The sequence below is a fragment of the Chiloscyllium punctatum genome, chromosome 6, assembly GCF_047496795.1.
Source record: "Chiloscyllium punctatum isolate Juve2018m chromosome 6, sChiPun1.3, whole genome shotgun sequence".
NCBI classification, from domain to species: Eukaryota; Metazoa; Chordata; class Chondrichthyes; order Orectolobiformes; family Hemiscylliidae; genus Chiloscyllium; species Chiloscyllium punctatum.
In genome coordinates this window covers 26,498,695-26,517,032 of record NC_092744.1, presented here as the reverse complement: position 1 = coordinate 26,517,032, position 18,338 = coordinate 26,498,695, and the positions used below count along the sequence as shown (strand labels likewise).

General features: G+C 41.5%; 1 protein-coding gene across 2 annotated transcripts; it reads right to left on the bottom strand.

Annotated features, from left to right (window-relative positions):
* Positions 1 to 8,634: 8,634 nt before the first annotated feature.
* Positions 8,635 to 17,907, bottom strand: LOC140478792 (uncharacterized). Of its 2 annotated transcripts, none has more exons than XM_072572175.1 (2): positions 17,795 to 17,907; positions 8,635 to 10,038 (listed from the first exon to the last, which is right to left on the bottom strand). In XM_072572175.1, exon 2 carries the CDS (start codon positions 10,013 to 10,015, stop codon positions 8,891 to 8,893), a length of 1,125 nt encoding a protein of 374 aa, XP_072428276.1. In that variant the 5' UTR covers positions 10,016 to 10,038; positions 17,795 to 17,907; the 3' UTR covers positions 8,635 to 8,890. The 2 variants fall into 2 exon arrangements, with proteins under 2 accessions (XP_072428276.1, XP_072428278.1); XM_072572177.1 differs by having other exon boundaries at positions 8,635 to 10,035; positions 17,795 to 17,892.
* Between the last annotated feature and the right edge of the window lie 431 nt (positions 17,908 to 18,338).

The window sequence follows — 18,338 nt, the reverse complement described above, 5'->3', positions numbered from 1 at the left end:
AGGGATTTTCCTATTCCCTTTCTTGAACAGAGGAACCACATTTGCTTCCCTCCAATCAACCAGTACTACTCCTGTGGAGAATGAGGATGCAAAGATCGTTGCCAGAGGCACAGCAATTGCATTCCTTGCTTCCCATGGTAACTTTGGATATATCTAGTCTGCCCCTGGGGACTTAACAATCTTGATGCTTCCCAGAGTTTCCAGCACATCCACTTCCTTAATATCAATCTGTTCAAGCCTTTTAACCTGGTCCATGGTGTTCGCACTATCAACAAGGTCCCTCTAGTGAATATTGAAGCAAAAAAAACATTTTGCGCCTTCCCTCTAACTTCAGACTCCAAGCACAAGTTCACTCCATTATCTCTGATTGGCCCTACCCTCTCTCTGATTATTCTCTTATTCCTCATGTATGCATAGAATGCTTTTGGCTTATCCCTAATCCTTCCCGCCGCCACTTTTTTTTTGTGTCCTCTCCTAGCTTTCTTCAGTCCATTTTTGAGTCCTTTCCTAGCTACATCACAAAGGGATCTGGGAGTGCTAGTCGAGGATTCTCTAAAGGTCAACATGCAGGTTGAGTCTGTGATTAAGAAAGCGAATGCGATGTTGTCACTTATCTCAAGAGGGTTGGAATATAAAAGCACCATTGTGCTACTGAGACTTTATAAAGCTCTGGTTAGGCCCCATTTGGAGTACTGTGTCCAGTTTTGGTCCCCACACCTCAGGAAGGACATACTGGCACTGGAACGTGTCCAGCGGAGATTCACACGGATGATCCCTGGAATGGTAGGCCTAACATATGAGGAACGGCTGAGGATCTTGGGATTGTATTCATTGGAGTTTAGAAGATTAAGGGGAGACTTAATAGAGACGCACAAGATAATACATGGCTTGGAAAGGGTGGATGCTAGGAAATTGTTTCCGTTAGGTGAGGAGACTAGGACCCGTGGACACAGCCTTAGAATTAGAGGGGGTAAATTCAGAACAGAAATGCAGAGACATTTCTTCAGCCAGAGAGTGGTGGGCCTGTGGAATTCATTGCCGCAGAGTGCAGTGGAGGCCGGGACGCTAAATGTCTTCAAGGCCGAGATTGATAGATTCTTGTTGTCTCTGGGAATTCAGGGCTACAGGGAGAATGCGGGTAAGTGGAGTTGAAGTGCGCAGCAGCCATGATCGAATGTCGGAGTAGACTCGATGGGCCGAATGGCCTTACTTCCACTCCTATGTCTTATGGTCTTACCCTGAAACCTCTAAAGCTGTGCCAGATCCTTGCTTCATCAACATGAAGTAAGCTTCCTTCTTTTGACGAGAAGCTTCTCTACTCTTGTCATCCAAAGCTCCTTCACCTTACCATTCCTTGCTTGTCTCAGTGGGACAAAGTTATCCAACACTCGAAATAAGTGCTCCTTAAACAACCTCCGCATTTCTGTTATGTCTTTCCCATAGAACAGTTGTTCCCAATTTATACTCCACAACTCCTGTCTAAAAGCTGTATAGTTTCCCCTGCCCTAATTAAAACCCTTCCCATACTGTTGGGGTCACTGTCTATCCCACTGAGAGATCTAACACCTTGCCTGGCTTGTTGCATAGCACCAAATCCAACATGCACCCACCCCAGTCAGCATATCTGCATACTGAGTCAGAAATCCTTCCTGGACACACCTGACAAAATTGGCTCCATCCAGACCATCTGCACTAAGGAGGTTTCAATCAATATGAGGGAAGTTGAAGCCACCCATGCCAACAACTCTGTTACATCTTCACCTTTCCAAGATCTGCTGCCCAATCTGTTTTTCCATCTCTCTGCTGCTACTGGGGGGTCTATAGAAAACACCCAATAAAGTGACTGCTCCTTTCCTGTTACTGACTTCCACCCATACTGACTCAGTAGACAAACCGTCCTCAATAACTTTCATTTCTGCAGCTGTGATGCGCACTCTAATTAACAATGCTATTCCCCTCCAAAGCTGTTCTTTTTAAAAAGGTCTAAACTTTGGAGCATCTAGCAACCATCCCTGCCCTTATGAAATCTATGTCTGCATTATGGCCACAACATTATAGTTCCAAGTACTAATCCATGCCCTAAGTTCATCACTCTTATTCCTGACACTCCTTGCATTGAAACAGACCCACCTTCCTCTGAAAGTTCATTCTGCACACAAACCAGTCTGTTTTTTTAAAAAAAAACTCATTGTTTTTTTAAATCTTTCACCTTACACCTTGAAAATATGCCCCCAGTCTTGAAACCCCCACCCTGGGGAAAAGACACCTACTACTGGCATTATCTATGTCCCTCATGATTTCATAAACTTCCTATACATCCATGAAGAGTCCCAGCTTATCCAGTTTCTCCTTGTAACTCAAATCCTCCATTCCCAGCAATTTGCTGGTAAATCTTTTCTGAACCCTTTCCAGATTAATATCCTTCTTATAACAGGGTGACCAGAACTGGATATACTGCTCCAGAAGAGGTCTCAGCGACTTCTTGTACAACCTCAACACAATGTTCCAACTCCAATACTCAAAGGTTGGAGCATGGAAGGTAAGCATGCTAAATGCCACCTTAACCACCCTATCTATATGTGACACAAACATCCAAAAACCATTTATAGAACTATTGTAGAACTGAACCCTTTGTGTGTCTCGGTTCTACGATACTACCCAAGGGCCTATTTTTGATTGTATAAGTCCTGTCCTTGTTTGTTTTACCAAAATGCAATACCTCGCGTTTATCCAAATTGAACCCCATCTGCCACACCTCAACCCATTGACCCAATTGATCAAGATCTCTTTGTAATCTTAGATAACATTCTTCACCATCCACTACACCACTAATTTTGGTGTAATCTGCAAATTTACTAATCATACCCCCTATATGCTCATCTGAATCATATTCTGAGTGACAAGCAAAAGTGCACCCAGCACCAATACCTGCGGAATCATGCTAGTCACAGACCTTCAGTCTGAAAAACAGCCCTCCATCATCACCCTGTCTCCTGTCGTTAAGCCAATTTTGCATTCAATTGGCACGCTGAATCCCATGTGATCTAAGTTACTAATTAGTCTACCAATGTTTTGCTAAAGGCTTTACTAAAGTCCAAGTAAACAATATCTAGCACTCTGCCCTCCTCGATCTTCTTGGTTATTTCCTCAAAAATACGCAAACAAGTTTCACGCTATTTTCCTTGAACAAAACCATACTGTTTATTTCTAATCATTCCTTGCTTCTCCAAATGCATATAAATCCTATTTTGCAGAATTGCTTTTAACAATTTACCCACTGCTGAAGTCAGACTCTCAGGTCTGTAGTTTCCAGGCTTCTGTTTACATCCCTTCTTAAACAAAGGCACAACATTAACCACTCTTAAGTCACCTAGCACACCTCACATGGTTATAGATGATACAAATATTTCTGCAAGAGACTCTGCAATTTCCCACAATGTCACATGTCAAGTCCTGGAGATTTATCCATCTTTTGAAGTTTGAGAAGATTTGTAGTTTAGGTTGTAAGTTTGCTCGCAAAGTTGGTAGATTTGTTTTCAGATGTTTCATCACCACGCTAGGTAACATCATCGGTGAGTCTCCGGTGAAGTGCTGGTGTTCTGTCCACTTTCTATTTGTGTATGTTGGTGTGTTTAGGTGGGTGATATCATTTCCAGTTATTTTCCTCAGAGGTTGGTAAATGGGAGCCAAACTGATATGTTTATTGATGGAGTTCTCGTTTGAATGCCAGGCCTCTAGGAATTCCTATCCGTGTCTCTGTTTAGCCTGCCCTAAGATGGATGTGTTGTCCCAGTCAAAGTGGTATCCTTCTTCGTCTGTGTGTAAGGAGACTAGTGATAGTGCGTCATGTCTTTTGATGGCAAGTTGGTGTTTGTGTATCCTGGTGGCTAGTCTTCTGTCTGTGTGTCCAATGTAGTGTTTATTACAGTCCTTGAAGGGTATTTTATAAATGACATTCGTTTTGCTGTTTATTGGTACACGGTTCTTTACGTTCATCGGTAGCTGTTTGTGTGTTGGTAGGTTTGTGGACTACCATGATGCCAAGGGGTCGGAGTAGTCTGGTAGTCATCTCCAAGATGTTTTTGCATGGTAGTGTGTCTAGAGTTTCTGGGTGTATTTTGTTTTCTTGTTTGTGTTTGTTGTTTAGGAATTGGTGGATTGTGTTTATCGTGTACCCGCTGTTTTGTCCTTAGTTTCTGGGTGCTGCAGTGTGTTGTGGCTCATTTTAATAATGTCCTGATGCAGCTCTGTTTGTGGGTGTTGGGATGATTGCTCCTGTAGTTAAGTATCTGGTCTGTGTATGTTGCTTTCCTGTAGATGCTGGTCTGCAGTTCTCCATTAATTTTTCATTCCACTATGACGTCGAGAAAGGGCAATCTGTTGTTCTTTCCTCTTTTTTTTGTGAAATTTATTCCGAAGGATGTTGATGTAGGTTTCCTCTAATTTGTTCTGTTGTGATGATAAAGGTGTCATCCATGTAGTGGAACAAAAGTTTGGCTTGGATCATGGGATAGGCTGTTTATTTGAGTCTCTGAATTACTGCTTCTGCTAAGAATCCTGATATGGTGATCCCATGGGTGTCCCATTCATTCGTAGGTCATGTCTTTAAAGGTGAAGTGGGTAGTGAGGCACAGGTCTACTAGCTTGAGGATGGAGTTGGTGCTGTCTGGGCTTTGAGTTCTTGGTTCGTCTAGTAGTGTGATCAATGGTTCTTTGGCCAGGCAGATGTTAGTTGATATGAATAGGGCTATTACATCGGAGACCATGACTTCATCCTCTTTGTGTCTTTGTTCAGAAAATCTTGGGTGGAGTGGATAGAGTCGTATGAGTCCACTACAAATCAGTTTTTGATGGAGATCCTTTTGCTAGTCTGTATGTTGGTATGATGGCGAGTGAGACTATGGGTCTGAGGAGGGCCCCTGGTTTGTGTACTTCAGATAATCTGTAGAAGCAAGGTGTTTTGGATCCATCAGGTTTCATTTATTGGAGATCTGTCTTGTTATTTTTGCCTGATTTATGGAGTTTCTTCAGTTAGCTGTGATACAATTTTGTAGCTGTGGAGTTGAGTCTATTGCCACCTGTTGGAAGGTGTTGATATTTGTGAACAGTGAGTTCAGCTTTTAAATGTACTATGTTCTGTTTAGGATGACACTCCTGCACCCTTTGTCTGCAGGTAGGATTACAATGTTTCTGGATTTTTATGAGTCCTTCTAGGGTTTTCCTTTCCTGTGTGTTGAGGGTGTTCCCTTCTTTGTTCCTGCTTCATGTTGGTGCAACTGTTTGTCTGATGGTCTGCTGGCTTTCTTTCATGCATTCATTGTCATTCAATGTTGATTCCAATGCTGCTAGGAAGTCCTTTTTGTCTACGTCCAATACACTGAAACAGCTACTGATGAATGTAATGGATCCTGTACCAAGAACAGCAAAACGAATGTCATTTACAAAATACCCTGCAAGGACTGCATCAAACACTACATTAGACAGACATCAGAAAACTAGCTACCAGGATACATGAACACCAACTAGCCATCAAAAGACATGGATCACTATCGCTAGTATTCTTACACACTGACTAAGGACACCATTTTGACTGGAATAACACATCCATCCTAGGATAGGCTAAACAGAGACACACATGGGCATTCCTAGAGGCCTGGCATTCAAACCGGAAATCCATCAATAAGCACATCGATTTGGAACCCATTTACCAATCTCTGAGAATAACAACCAGAAAAGATAATCATCCACCTTAATAGAACAAGACCCATAAATAGAAAGTGGGACAAAACACTAGCATATCACCAAAGCTCACTGATGTTACCTAGCATAGTGATGAAACATCCGAGAACAAACCTACTAGCTAAGCAAGCAAACTTACAACCTGATTTATCCACCTTTATATTTTCTGAGACTTGCAGCACTTCCTCTTCTGTAATGTGAACTGTTTTCTAAACATCAATATTTATTTCCCCGAGTTCTCTAGCTTCAATTTTTGTTTTCCATAGCAAAACTTAGCATGAAATATTTATTTAATATCTCTCTCATCTCCTGAGGTTCAACGCAAAGGTGGCCTCTTTGATCTTTTAAGACTCCCTGCTCTCTTGCTCTTAATATGCTTGTAGAATCTCTTTTGGATTATCCTTAATATTATCACTTGTATTGTTGTTCTATACATGCATATTTGTTTAATTCTTTCATGGCATGTGAACACTGCTGGATTGATCAGCATTTATTGTCCATCTTTAATTGCCCTTGAGAAAGCTGTGGTGACAATCAAAGAAATGAACGAAGCTATTCTGTCCATTGCATAGGCACTGTCTCTCTCAGCATTTTGACTTGTTTACAATCTCCTACCTTTTTTCACTCATTTAATCTTGAATGCTTTGTTTGAACCTTCTAGACAGTGCAGTCCATATCCTACTTGCAATGTTAAAAAAGGATTTTGTCACCTTCTATTTGCTTCTTTTGCAAAGCACTTTATCTCTGGAAACATTCTTTTGCCCTTTTCTGTGTCCTCTTCAATGCTTTCACATCCTTCCTAGTGTAGAGCCCAGTAATGTAAATGATACTCCAGCTGATGTTTAACCAGTCACACTCATACTCTACCAAGCACACGCAAACACACACTCACTCTCCCTCACATGCGTGCGCACACACATTGACACATGTCTATGGGGTGAATTTGCATTTGCAGAATTGTATTTCCAGATATATTCTATTTTTGCTCAACAAGCGCACAACCTGCAGGCAGTCATTCCATATAACATTTTATAAGTTCCTACTTTGGAAACAGAACCAGTCTGACTCAAGATTGCGATACAGACCGATTCTAACCCTATCTTTAATACATTGTCTGAGCTGAGATGTCACCTTTTATAAAACTTTAAGTTACCTTGAGAATGTGACTTAAAATAAGTTCTGGGATTTACATATTAATGAACTGAAACCTACAACCCATTCTAAAAATGACTTAATAGCAATCGAGGTTTGTTCAATATACTGTTTTAGTTGCATGACACTGTGATCTTTTGCTATAAATTCTGTCTTATGACCCTGTCCCACTAGTTACCTGTGAAGGAGCAGCGCTCTGAAAGCTAATACATCCAAATAAACTCGTTGGACCATAACCTGGTACTGAATGATTTTTAACTTTTATATAAGTTCACCACAGCTTTCTTAATCATGTACTCTGCTTCTATTTATGAAGCTGAGAATACTGTAAGCTTAGATTAGATTAGATTACTTACAGTGTGGAAACAGGCCCTTCGGCCCAACAAGTCCACACCGCCCCGCCGAAGCGTAACCCACCCATACCCCTACATCTACATTTACCCCTTACCTAACACTATGGGCAATTTAGCATGGCCAATTCACCTGGCCCTGCACATCTTTGGACTGTGGGACCGGAGCACCCGGAGGAAACCCACGCAGACACGGGGAGAACGTGCAAACTCCACACAGTCAGTCGCCTGAGGCAGGAATTGAACCCGGGTCTCCGGCGCTGTGAGGCAGCAGTGCTAACCACTGTGCCACCGTGCCGCCCACTTTGCTAACAGTTCTTCCTACTCCCCACTTTTAATGACTTGATTACATATACATTGACGTTTCTCTGCTCTTGCAGAGCCTTTAGAATAAGTATCCTTTATTTCATACTGTTTCCCCATGTTCTTTGTATCAAAGTGCATCATTTCAGACTTTTTCACTTTGAAAACTATCTCCCATATTTTCTCCAAACACACGTATTTTTAAAGTTTTAATTGACCTTTTCTCAAAGTTGACAATTCTCCCAAGTTTTGCATTGGCTTCAAACTTTGAAATTGCACCTTGATTGCCGAAGTATTTGTAGGAGATCCTCACTAACAATACTGTGCATGAGTTCCAGGATTTTGGCTCAGTGACAATAAAGAAACAATTTTGTATTTCCTACATTTTATAGCAGCGATTACACTTCAATACATTATTTAATTGGTAATACTGTTTTGGGAAGTCCTGAGGTTGTGAAAGGTGCTGACAATCATGCTATTAAACACAACTGGCCAGATTTGTAACTTCCTGCCCCATTATAAAATCAATGTTTCTGATTGAGTATCTTTTGTAGAAACTGCCTAATATTCAGTTAAATCAGTATGAAGAGACACAGACATGTCTTGGATAAATGGAAGTAGTTTTGTAAATTTACACAAAGAACTTGGACAGAATCAAACAATTTTACATTTTAAAAAAAACTGACTCATCAGTTCTGTGTTGGATATTTACACAATCTATTTTGTTCATCCCAGATGTACATAGCTTTATTCTCCTTCATGTATTTGTTATAGTTCCCTTTTCTTTTTGGTCAACTTGAACTTACATTAATTACTCCATCAGACAGTGCATTCCAAATCTTAGTCACTTGTTGTAATATTTTTTCTCAGTTCTCCTTTGCCTTTTTGCCAACGCATGTACGTAGCACTTTCTTTTTTTTTATTAAAATGTTGCAAAGCAGTTTCCAGTTGATTAGTTGCCACGTGCTGTCACTATTTTAATTTTTTTAAGAGTGATAGAATTCCTGGGTCATGGAGGAAAACGTTGAAATGAAATGAAATGAAACATTGCATGTATTTTTTTTTAATAGCAAAGTCTCATAAACAGTGGAATAGTGAAACAATTACTTTATTAGTTTCTGGATACAATATTGAGTGAATTGTGGAATCACATTTTCCATCACAGAAGCTTTGTAACTACTTGCTGCTATAAATCTGAGAAAGTCAGTGTTATAATCTCTCAATTTCTTAAAGGTTGCCATGAATTTTCATTTACACTTTTGACTCCAGACATTTTCTTGAAGGGAAAAGCTGCAATGCATTAAGTACTGGTTTATTTGGGGAAACGCCCTGAATCTTTCACTTGGCTACTCTTCATTCGCCAACACCACATTATTTTTCTGTAATTCTGGTAAGACTGCTCTGGTGTAGAAATCTTCCAGTTTATTTTCAGTACTTTTCCAGAACTGTTTATCAGGTTTCACTGGTACAATGGCAACATCGCGGTCAGTGTAGATTGCAAGGTCAGCCTTGTCAACGCCTGCAACTGCCAACTGGCACTGAATCTGGGTATAATAGGGATGATTCTTTTTCAGTTGAAGTTCACCTTTGTTCTGTTCCAAGCAGAATGTTTTGTCTTCACAAGCTTTGTTGATGGTGTGATTCTTGTGTTTGTAGGGGCATTTGACTTCCACCAGGCCAATAGTATCCCCTGTTGCCTTGTCAACCACGACTCCATCAGGACTTGCTGCCAACCAGTTCTTCCCTGGGTCAACGAACAGCCCACATGACTTGACAGTTACTTGGCGCCCAATGTCCTCAGACTTCAGCTTCTCATATTTTTTGATGGCAGCAGGCTCATTCTGGATACCCCATTTCATTGCAGGAGTCATAACAGTTGAGCCCTGGCCCACAATGGACTTCACATAGGACCGAGGGACCTCTGTACTTTTACCGTTTGCAAACTTGCTGTGGGAAATCTTATGCGCTACTGAGGCAGTGATTCGGTTTCTGCGCTGCTCGAACCAGGCTGGGTTTTCCCTTTGACCCCGTGTGGCTTTCTCAATCTCTTCTACTCTCTGCTTACTGCTCCTCTCTGGGTGTGCAGAAATGCTGCCTTGACCTTTTTGGTCAACCTGATTTTTAGATGGTCTCTCTTTTCCCAATGCCTGGGATCCAGAGTTGGCTTTACCATTAACCAATGTGCTTCGTGAGGCACCATTTCCACTGCTTTCTGCTCCTCTGGTAGCTGACTTGGTGGATCTCTGTGTTTCAATGTTTCTGGTGTTAGCAGTTGAGTTTGGAGATCTTCCAGTGTTTGAGGGCTTGGCTGAGCTAGGGCTCCCACCCTTTGCTCTACCTCCTTGGCTTCTAGATCCTGAACTGCTTGGACTGGCTGCTTTAGTAGGTGGAAGCACAGCTCCCTCTTGAGGCATTAGTGGTTTTGCATCAGCCCCCTGCTTTCTCCGATGACTAGGTGGTCTTCCTGCCATTTGGTGAACAGTTAAAGTTTCTGCTAATAAAAACACCAACAAAAAAGAAAACTTAAAATAAAATGAACTTTGCACATGCTTCTTTTGATTAATACAATGGTCTGTACTCCTTCCTCTTGTACCAATGATTCACTGACATGATATAGGGTGGGAAGACCAGAGATGACTGTGACATGGCATAGAGTTTGACAGTGCCTGGTTTTCACTAAATCACACATTAAGGACACTAGTTATAATGCAAGTTGTTAGTTGTGGTGTTACAGTTCTGGTCTATTAATTCTGAAAGTCTAACTTCAAATCTAATGAGACCATCAAGTTATTGGAGTCTTAAAAATTAAACTGGTCATTAATGTCCTTGCAGAAGGAGATCACCTGCCCATTCTGGGCCTATATACACCAGTGTTGTTCTGAAAGGTTGCTACCACAGTATTCTCAATGGTTCAAGAATTCTGCACATCATCACTACCTTGGGGCAGCTGTAGTGGGCATTAAATTCTGGCCTTAGTTCATAAGAAATAGGAATATCCAGTAGTGTCATAGTTGGCCTGATGTTCCTCACAACAACTTTCCCGTCCCTTCTCTATAATCTTTGATTGTCCTAATGATCAAGAATCGAACTTAGCCTTAAATATACATGTAAGGAATCTGCCCTACAGTTCCCTGTGGCAAGGGGTTCCAAAGACACTAAACGCTCAGAAGAAATTCCTCCTCATTTTAGTCTTGAATTAGTGCCCCTTAATTTAAAATATGTTCGCTGGTCTTCGGCTCTCCCATGAGGAGAAATATCCTCTCAGCATTTACCCTACCAAGTCCAATGAGTTGAGCCCAATCTGTTTAACCTTTGCTTGTAAGATAATCCTTCCACATCAGCCATCAGCCCGGTGAAAATACTCTGAATTACCTCCACTGAATGGATGTATTCTCTTTAAATAAGAGGACCAAACCCCCCACAGTAATCCAGATGAGCTCTCACCAGCACCACATACAGTTGCAATAAGACTTCCCTTTTATACTCCAACTGCCTTGAACTAAGGGCCAACATTCCATTAGCCTTCCTGATAACCTGCTGCACCTGTGTGCTAGTTTTATGTTTTATGCACAAGTATCTCAAGGCTCTTTATGTGCAGCTTTTCTTCATTTGAAGAATACTGGTCTTTTGTCCCTTCTAAAATGAATAACTTGACATTTTCCCACATCTGCTCCATTTACCAATATTTTGCCCACCTACCCAATCACTCTCTTTCTGTAAACTCATTGTATCCCTCTCACAACCTGCCTTTCCACCTATTTTTGTGTCATGTGCCAGTAAAGTCCATATGTAGAGAATGTTTTTTTTTCTTTTTTGGAGCGGGCCGTGGGCTGCTGCTGCAGTAGTAGTGGTGGCAGCTGCTCGATAGATATAAAAATGAGAGGATTTACTAAGAAAGTTCAGTAATAGATACTGAAGTAGTGGACACTAGAGAGCCCTACACCATTGGAGCATAGGAAGAAAAATATATAGGACAAATAAGGTTTAAAAAAAATCACCTATCTGGGCACAAAATGGATACTGAGACAAAAGAGGCAATTAAGAAGGTTGATTTAAATAAACATGGTCAAAAACACAATGCTGAGTATCCACAATACAGAAACTGGCCATTATCCAATTATGTATTGCATGAATCAGCTCCTATGGCTCTACAACAACAGTTTATTTTTGGACTCTTCTGCCCATTTTGTGTTTATCTAGATTCCCTATAAATTCATCTATAATATTTGCCTTAACAGGCATCAGTTCCACATTTGCGACAAATGAAGTTTCTCCTGAACTCTAGATTGGATTATTAATTCCTTTCCTAGATATGCTCTCTAGATACCTGCAGAAGAAACCAACTTTTCTTTGTTGCCCTTTCATGTGTGTAAAGCCTTCTATAAGGAGCAAACCTCAGTACAAGAGAAAAAAGGCTTAACCCATCCAATTGTCCATGATAGTTGGAATATCTTAATTTGGATATTGTCCTTGTAAATCCTTTTGTGCATTAAAATACAGAAACGAGAACACTTAGCTCCCCGTGCCAACCAAATATGAAGACATCCAGCTCAATTTTGTTTTCTAGCAATTGGTTTGTAACTGAAGAGGTTATGGTATTTGGAGTACATATTCACACATCTTGGAGTTTCTGCCTCTATGGCTTTTTGAGGCTGAGTTCAAGATTCTAACCACCACTGGTGAAAACACTTTTTCTCATGTCCCCTCCACTCTTTCAACCAATCCCCTTAAACCTATGCCTTCTAGTTATTGAAACCTATGTCTTCCCCATTGCTTTGGGTACTTTATTTTGTTGTGAAGCCCAGAACTACAGACAGTACTGCACATGTTATCTAGCCAAAGTTCACATAGCTTCTGCTTTTTAAATCTAGTTCTCAAGAAATGAACTCCGGTATTCTGATTGCCTTATCAAAAATGACAATGCTATTTAATTTGTGTGTGTCTGTGGCCCCCAGATCTTTGTTCCCCTATCACATTGAGACACTTAATTTCCAAAGAGCTTCATACAATTTCCTCAGTTAAGCCACATTGATGCTCATTTGCCAATTTTACACTGTCTGTAAGTTTGTTTTACAGTAATTTATTACAGTCCTCCTCCAAATCATGTACAACATTCTCCTGTCCAATTGTTGAAACATTTTAATGGCAGGAACCAAATCAAAATACTATTGGAAGAGGAAATATATTCCTGTTGTGTCCATCTCTCTCTCTCTCTAAATGTCTCAAGGGTGTTGATGGACACCATATACTTACGCCCCAAGGGCACCCAGGCATGACTACCTGTAAAAGACAGGCAAGCACTTGGATAACAAATCTGTCTTATGGTCCACTACCTGGACCTATTGTTAGCTACTCTCTCACCAGGCTCACAGTATTTTCTCTCTGCCCTGCAGTGTGGGCTGATTGCTGTCTGTGGAACCGTGAGGTATCTGTGCATGCAATGTTGCCCATGAGGTCTTCTGATCTACCTGTCACCATCATCATAACCCAAACTCCCTACACCCCCATACCATTGCATCCAAAGATCAGGAGCATGGGGTCGGTACAGCCAAAAGAACACACAGCTTTCTTTTTTAAAACACCGACACAAGTGGTGGAATCTCCCACAACTGATAAACACCAGAATCAACTATTTGGGCTAGAAGTTAGGGAACCACCTTGATCTACCATTGAACAGATGGCTGTGTGCAACATCCTGCTACCCTAGGTCCCCAGTCGAAAGTCACAAGACTCCTGCTTAGTGTCCTCCACAGGAACCCAGCTTTTTATTTTTATTTTCATTTTAGTACATCTCTCTCTGAAAGCCATGTGCTCCTTCTCCAAGAACTGCCCACAGGGCTGTTAAGAGTCAACCACTTGGCTTTGTGTCTGGAGTCATATGCATCAAATGGCAGATTTCTTTACCTGAAGGATGTTAATGAACCAAAGAAAACAGCCCATCACCAAATCATCCAAATGACTAATTATCAAATAACAAATACTACCCATCACAGTAAAATCGCAAAAACAAAAAGGAAGAAACAAGGGAAAAACACAGTTCTCAGTTTTGTTTTTCAAGACTCACCTTAACTTATTTGGAAACCTAGCTTTTTAAAAAATAAATTATCACTAAATTAATCTAAGACCCAATTAACTAATGTTGACCATGAGGGAGTTAGTAAAGAGAAATTTCCAGGGTCAATAGGGCTGAGTATGTTGCTATAATTTCTGATGCCTAGATTGATGCAACAGGTTTTCATTCCTTTCTTTCGGCTTTGTTGTGGTTTGATACAACTCAATGGCTTTCTAGGCCACTTCAGAGGGTAGTCAAAACGAAACTACATTGCTGTAGGCTGGCGTCACATGTAGGCCTGAGCAGGTAATGACATTAATGAACCAAACTGACCTTTACAACAATCTACAGTCGTTTTTAATCTTTTAATTCCAAAATTAAAAAGAAGTTTTAATGAATTCAAATTTCACTATCTGCCACATTAGTCTGGGGTTCTAGATTACTTGTCCAAAAAGGTTTTCACAACACAATGGGTGATCTGATTTGCCCTTAACTCTAGTTTCCTATTTGCTTATTCCTGTACTCTTTTATAATCAGTGTTTGCTAACATCAAAAACTGTTAGGCATGCTCATTCAGGACTGTACAGTTTAAACATTGATGTTATTAGGCAGACTCTACATCCTCGATAATGGAGGATCCCAGCAAAGCAGTGGAAAAGTTAAAACTGAAGTATTAGAAACTATCTTCACCAGAAGTATCAAGTGGATGATGCATTCCAAAATCCTCCAGAGGTTGCCACTAATATAGATGCCAGTCTCCAGCTAATTCAATTCATTCTGCATGACATCAAGAAACAGCTGCAGACACAAGATAATGTAAAGGCTACATGAGATCAATAATATTATCAAACAGCACTGGCATAGCAATAACTTGCTCACTAATGCTCAGTGTGGGTTTTGCCTGGGTTATCCAGCTGTTGACCTCATTACTGCTTAAATTCAAACATTCAAAATGACTGCCCTTCACATCAAGGCTTCATTTGACTGTGTATTCCATCAAGGAGCCCTTGAAAAACGGCTAACAATGAAATCAGGTGGGAGAAACTATCTGCCAGATGAAGTTGTAGCTGGTACAAAGGAAGATGGGTGGAATTGTTGGAGGCTAATCATCTCAGCTCGAGGACATCTATGTAGGAGTATACATAGATGCAATAGTTCCTAGGTGCAATGCCCTTGGCCCAACCATCTTCAGATGCTTCATCAAACACCCCTTTCGTAAGGACAGAGGTGGGATGTTCACTAATGATTGCACAATCTTGGCACCATTTTCAACTCCTCCGGTACTGAATCAGTCCATGTCCAAATGCAGCAGGACCTGAACAATGTTCAGGTTGGGCTGATAAGTGGCAAGTAATCATTGCGCCACTCAAGCATCAGACAATCATCATCTCTAATAAGACAAAATCTAACCCCAAAACCTTGATATTCAATGATACTAGCATCATTGAATCCTCCATTATTTACGTCCTCGGGTTTACCATTCATGAAAAACTGAACTGGACGAGCCATATAAATACAGTGACTATAACAGCAGGCCCAGTGCTATGAATACTACAGTGCTATGAATATGAACACTCCTCTGTCTCTGCAATGCCTGCCTGCTATCCAAAAGGCAAAACTCAGGAATGTGATGGAATACTCTCCACTTGCCTGGATGTTTGCAGTTCCAAGAACACTTGAAGCCATCCAGGACACCACATCCACCAATATTCACTCTTTCCACTTGTGAAGCAAAGTATACAAGACGAACTGCAGATGTTCACCTAAGCTCCTTCGACCGCACACAACCACCAGCACCTAGAAGGACAAGGGCAGCAGATCCATGGGAACCTCACCACCTAGTTGCTTCTCTCCAAACCACTCCAACTCCTGACTTGGAAATGTATCGCCATTCCTTCAGTTTCGCTGGGTTAAAATCCTGGAACCTCCTTCCATAATGGCACTGTAGGGCTACCTGCAGCAAGTGATTGCAGGTGTTCGAATAAGTGGCTCATTGCCACCTTTTCCAAGGCAACTGGGGATGAGCAGTAAATCCTGGCCCAGCCAACAAAGCCCACATGCCGTGAATGAAGAAAAAAGATTCCCTTGAATCCCATAATTAAAACTTGATTAGTGAGCAAGAAGAGAGTTGGGTTAAAGGTATCCTTTTCAGGTTGGCAGTCTGTGGACCAGTGGACAATAAGACGGATCAATGTGCTGGACCCAGCCCTGACGTGGGCACGTGCTCTTTCAGTGTGACGTCATAAACACAAGCGGCGCTGCGCAAGCGCAAACGAGCGTGCGAGAATGTCAAGTTTGGCGGGAGCGCAGGCCATACCGCCCCCCAGTTCCATTCCGCCCCGGCTGTCTGCCGCACTCTTCCCTCCGCTTCTCTTCCGTATCCCTGATCTCTCTCTCTCCCTTCCCGGGTTCGTGCGATCCCTCCTCCCCCTCACCGCATGCGGCAGTATTTGCTGACACCTACGAACTCTGGCTCATTGTGCACGCTATTACAAAAAAAAACCAGAAATTGCACACTATTACAAAACAAAACCAGAAACCAAAAAACCAGAACTGTTCCCTGATCATCTGATGAAGAGTCACCGGATTGGAAACGTTAACTCTGCTTTCCTCCCGTAGATGCTGTCAGAACCTGCTGATTTCTAATTTTGTTTCAGACGTCCAGCATTAGCAGTTATTTGCTTTATTTTATGCAGGTTGTTGTATTTATGAGTTTTGGGCGATCAATAAATATTGAAATTATATGCAAAAATCCACTTCCAGGCGACTCATAAAGATTCTATTTCGATATGATCAGGGTACCTATTACCTCACAGCGTGGCTTTGATGCATATCATGTTAGCATAAGTTCGCACATGGAACAAATCACGTTGTTCCTGTTAAAAAGGTTTCTATAAGGCCAATCTTAACAACGTATGGAATTGTTGGAACCCCAGTATATTCAATGACCAGTGAAGAGCAGAATTGCAGTGGACAGTAATATCTCAACTAGGACATGAGGAAAGGGAGTTTAGATCAGAGTGGTGCTGGAAAAGCACAGCAGGTCAGGCAGCATCCGAGGAGCAGGAAAATCGACGTTTCCGGTAAAAGCCCTTCATCAGGAGTAGAGGCAGGAAGCCTCCAGGGAATATTCTAAGAAAAAAATGCCTACCATGAAGAAAGGGAACTCATCTGTTGTTACATTTCAAAATTGAATTTGAACACAGCGTGGAAGTATGTTAAGACGGAAAAGAAATTCTTGCATGCAATTGCTGATTCAAATATAGCAAATGTATCATTTAAATATCGGAAATATGCAATAGACAGGAGATTACGCGCCATTCCAGTAAAGACCCAACAAAAAAAATTGCGAGAAGTGGGCCTAATGGAGATCCCAAGCAACAACATTTATTCGGCAATAAACTGTAATGCTCTTACAAAGAGCTGACACAAACTGGATGGCGGATTCTTTGTATTATTCTGTGGTTCTCTGTGCAACTGGGCTGTCAAACACTTAGTAAAAAAAGCAGAGAAACGAGACAAGCAAATCCCAGTGATTAGTGAGGACCAACAAAAACAAGCACTTTTAAACAGTGAGTCATGGGATTTATCTGACGGAGAGGTATAATATTTGCTGCTGCTGTACATCTGTTAATCTGACGTTTTCTGATTTGTTCGCGCTGTGTTTTGATACTTTAAGACCCCGATCTGAGACGAGACACAGGCCAAGACTAGAGGAAACTGTAAGATCCAACCAACTACATTTCAAATTATGGGTTGTAAACTTTGGGGGAATGTTATCAAAGTTACTGCAGATCCGAAATTACACTGCGTAACAGGGCAATTACCACTTCACCACTTCTCCCCTCTCCCCCAACCAAGAGCTTTCCCTCCAAAGCCAAAACTCACACATTCAAATCTCTGACACTTCCCTCTCCACCCCCAGAAGTGGGACTGGGTGAACGGTGCTGATAGCATGCGCTCGGATCTGGGGACTGGGAGCTTAGTCGCTGGGTTGAAGGTCTCAGAAGTTGAGATGATGGCAAACCAGGAGCTGGCAATTGGAGACTAAGCTCTCATTCCTGTAGATATGAGAACCCGCTCTGAATTCTGCACTGAAAATATTGCAGTGGGTGAAACTGAAAGCAATTCACATCTCACTGAAACTTTTGGATTCCGTAACTCTGATCTTTCCCTACCACGGGAATTGGCTCCTTACCTGGGATCTCGAAATTCACTGCTCATTTACAATCGAACTGCTCCCTTCCTAGCGGTCACTCCGCTCTGGCAGTTTCTGACACATTAACCGCCCACCCCAGGGACACAGGCTCCACCTAACGCCTGATGCAAATACTTGACGTTTGAAGCCATTCTGCAGGATTTAAAAGGGCAATACAGAATGTGATATGGACCCTATCTGGCAGCTAGCCTCTTGGTGTGGTGAATGACCAACACATTCAATAATTAGACAGCATGTCTGAAATATAGACCAGAAAGTATTGGTAGAGTTGAACAGTCAGCAGCGGGTTACATAAATAGAAAAAAGGCTATTTAGCCTCTTGAGTCTGTTCTGCTTTTCAGTCAGATTATGTTAATTTGGACCTCAACTCTCTTGACTCACAATTTATTCATACCCGTCGATACCCTTTCCAAGAAAAATCCCTCAATATCAATCTTGTGGGATCAATATGACCCTTGGGACCTTGGCAACATTTGGATGAATCTACGTTGCGTCACTTCAAAAGCCAAGCGCACCTTTCTAA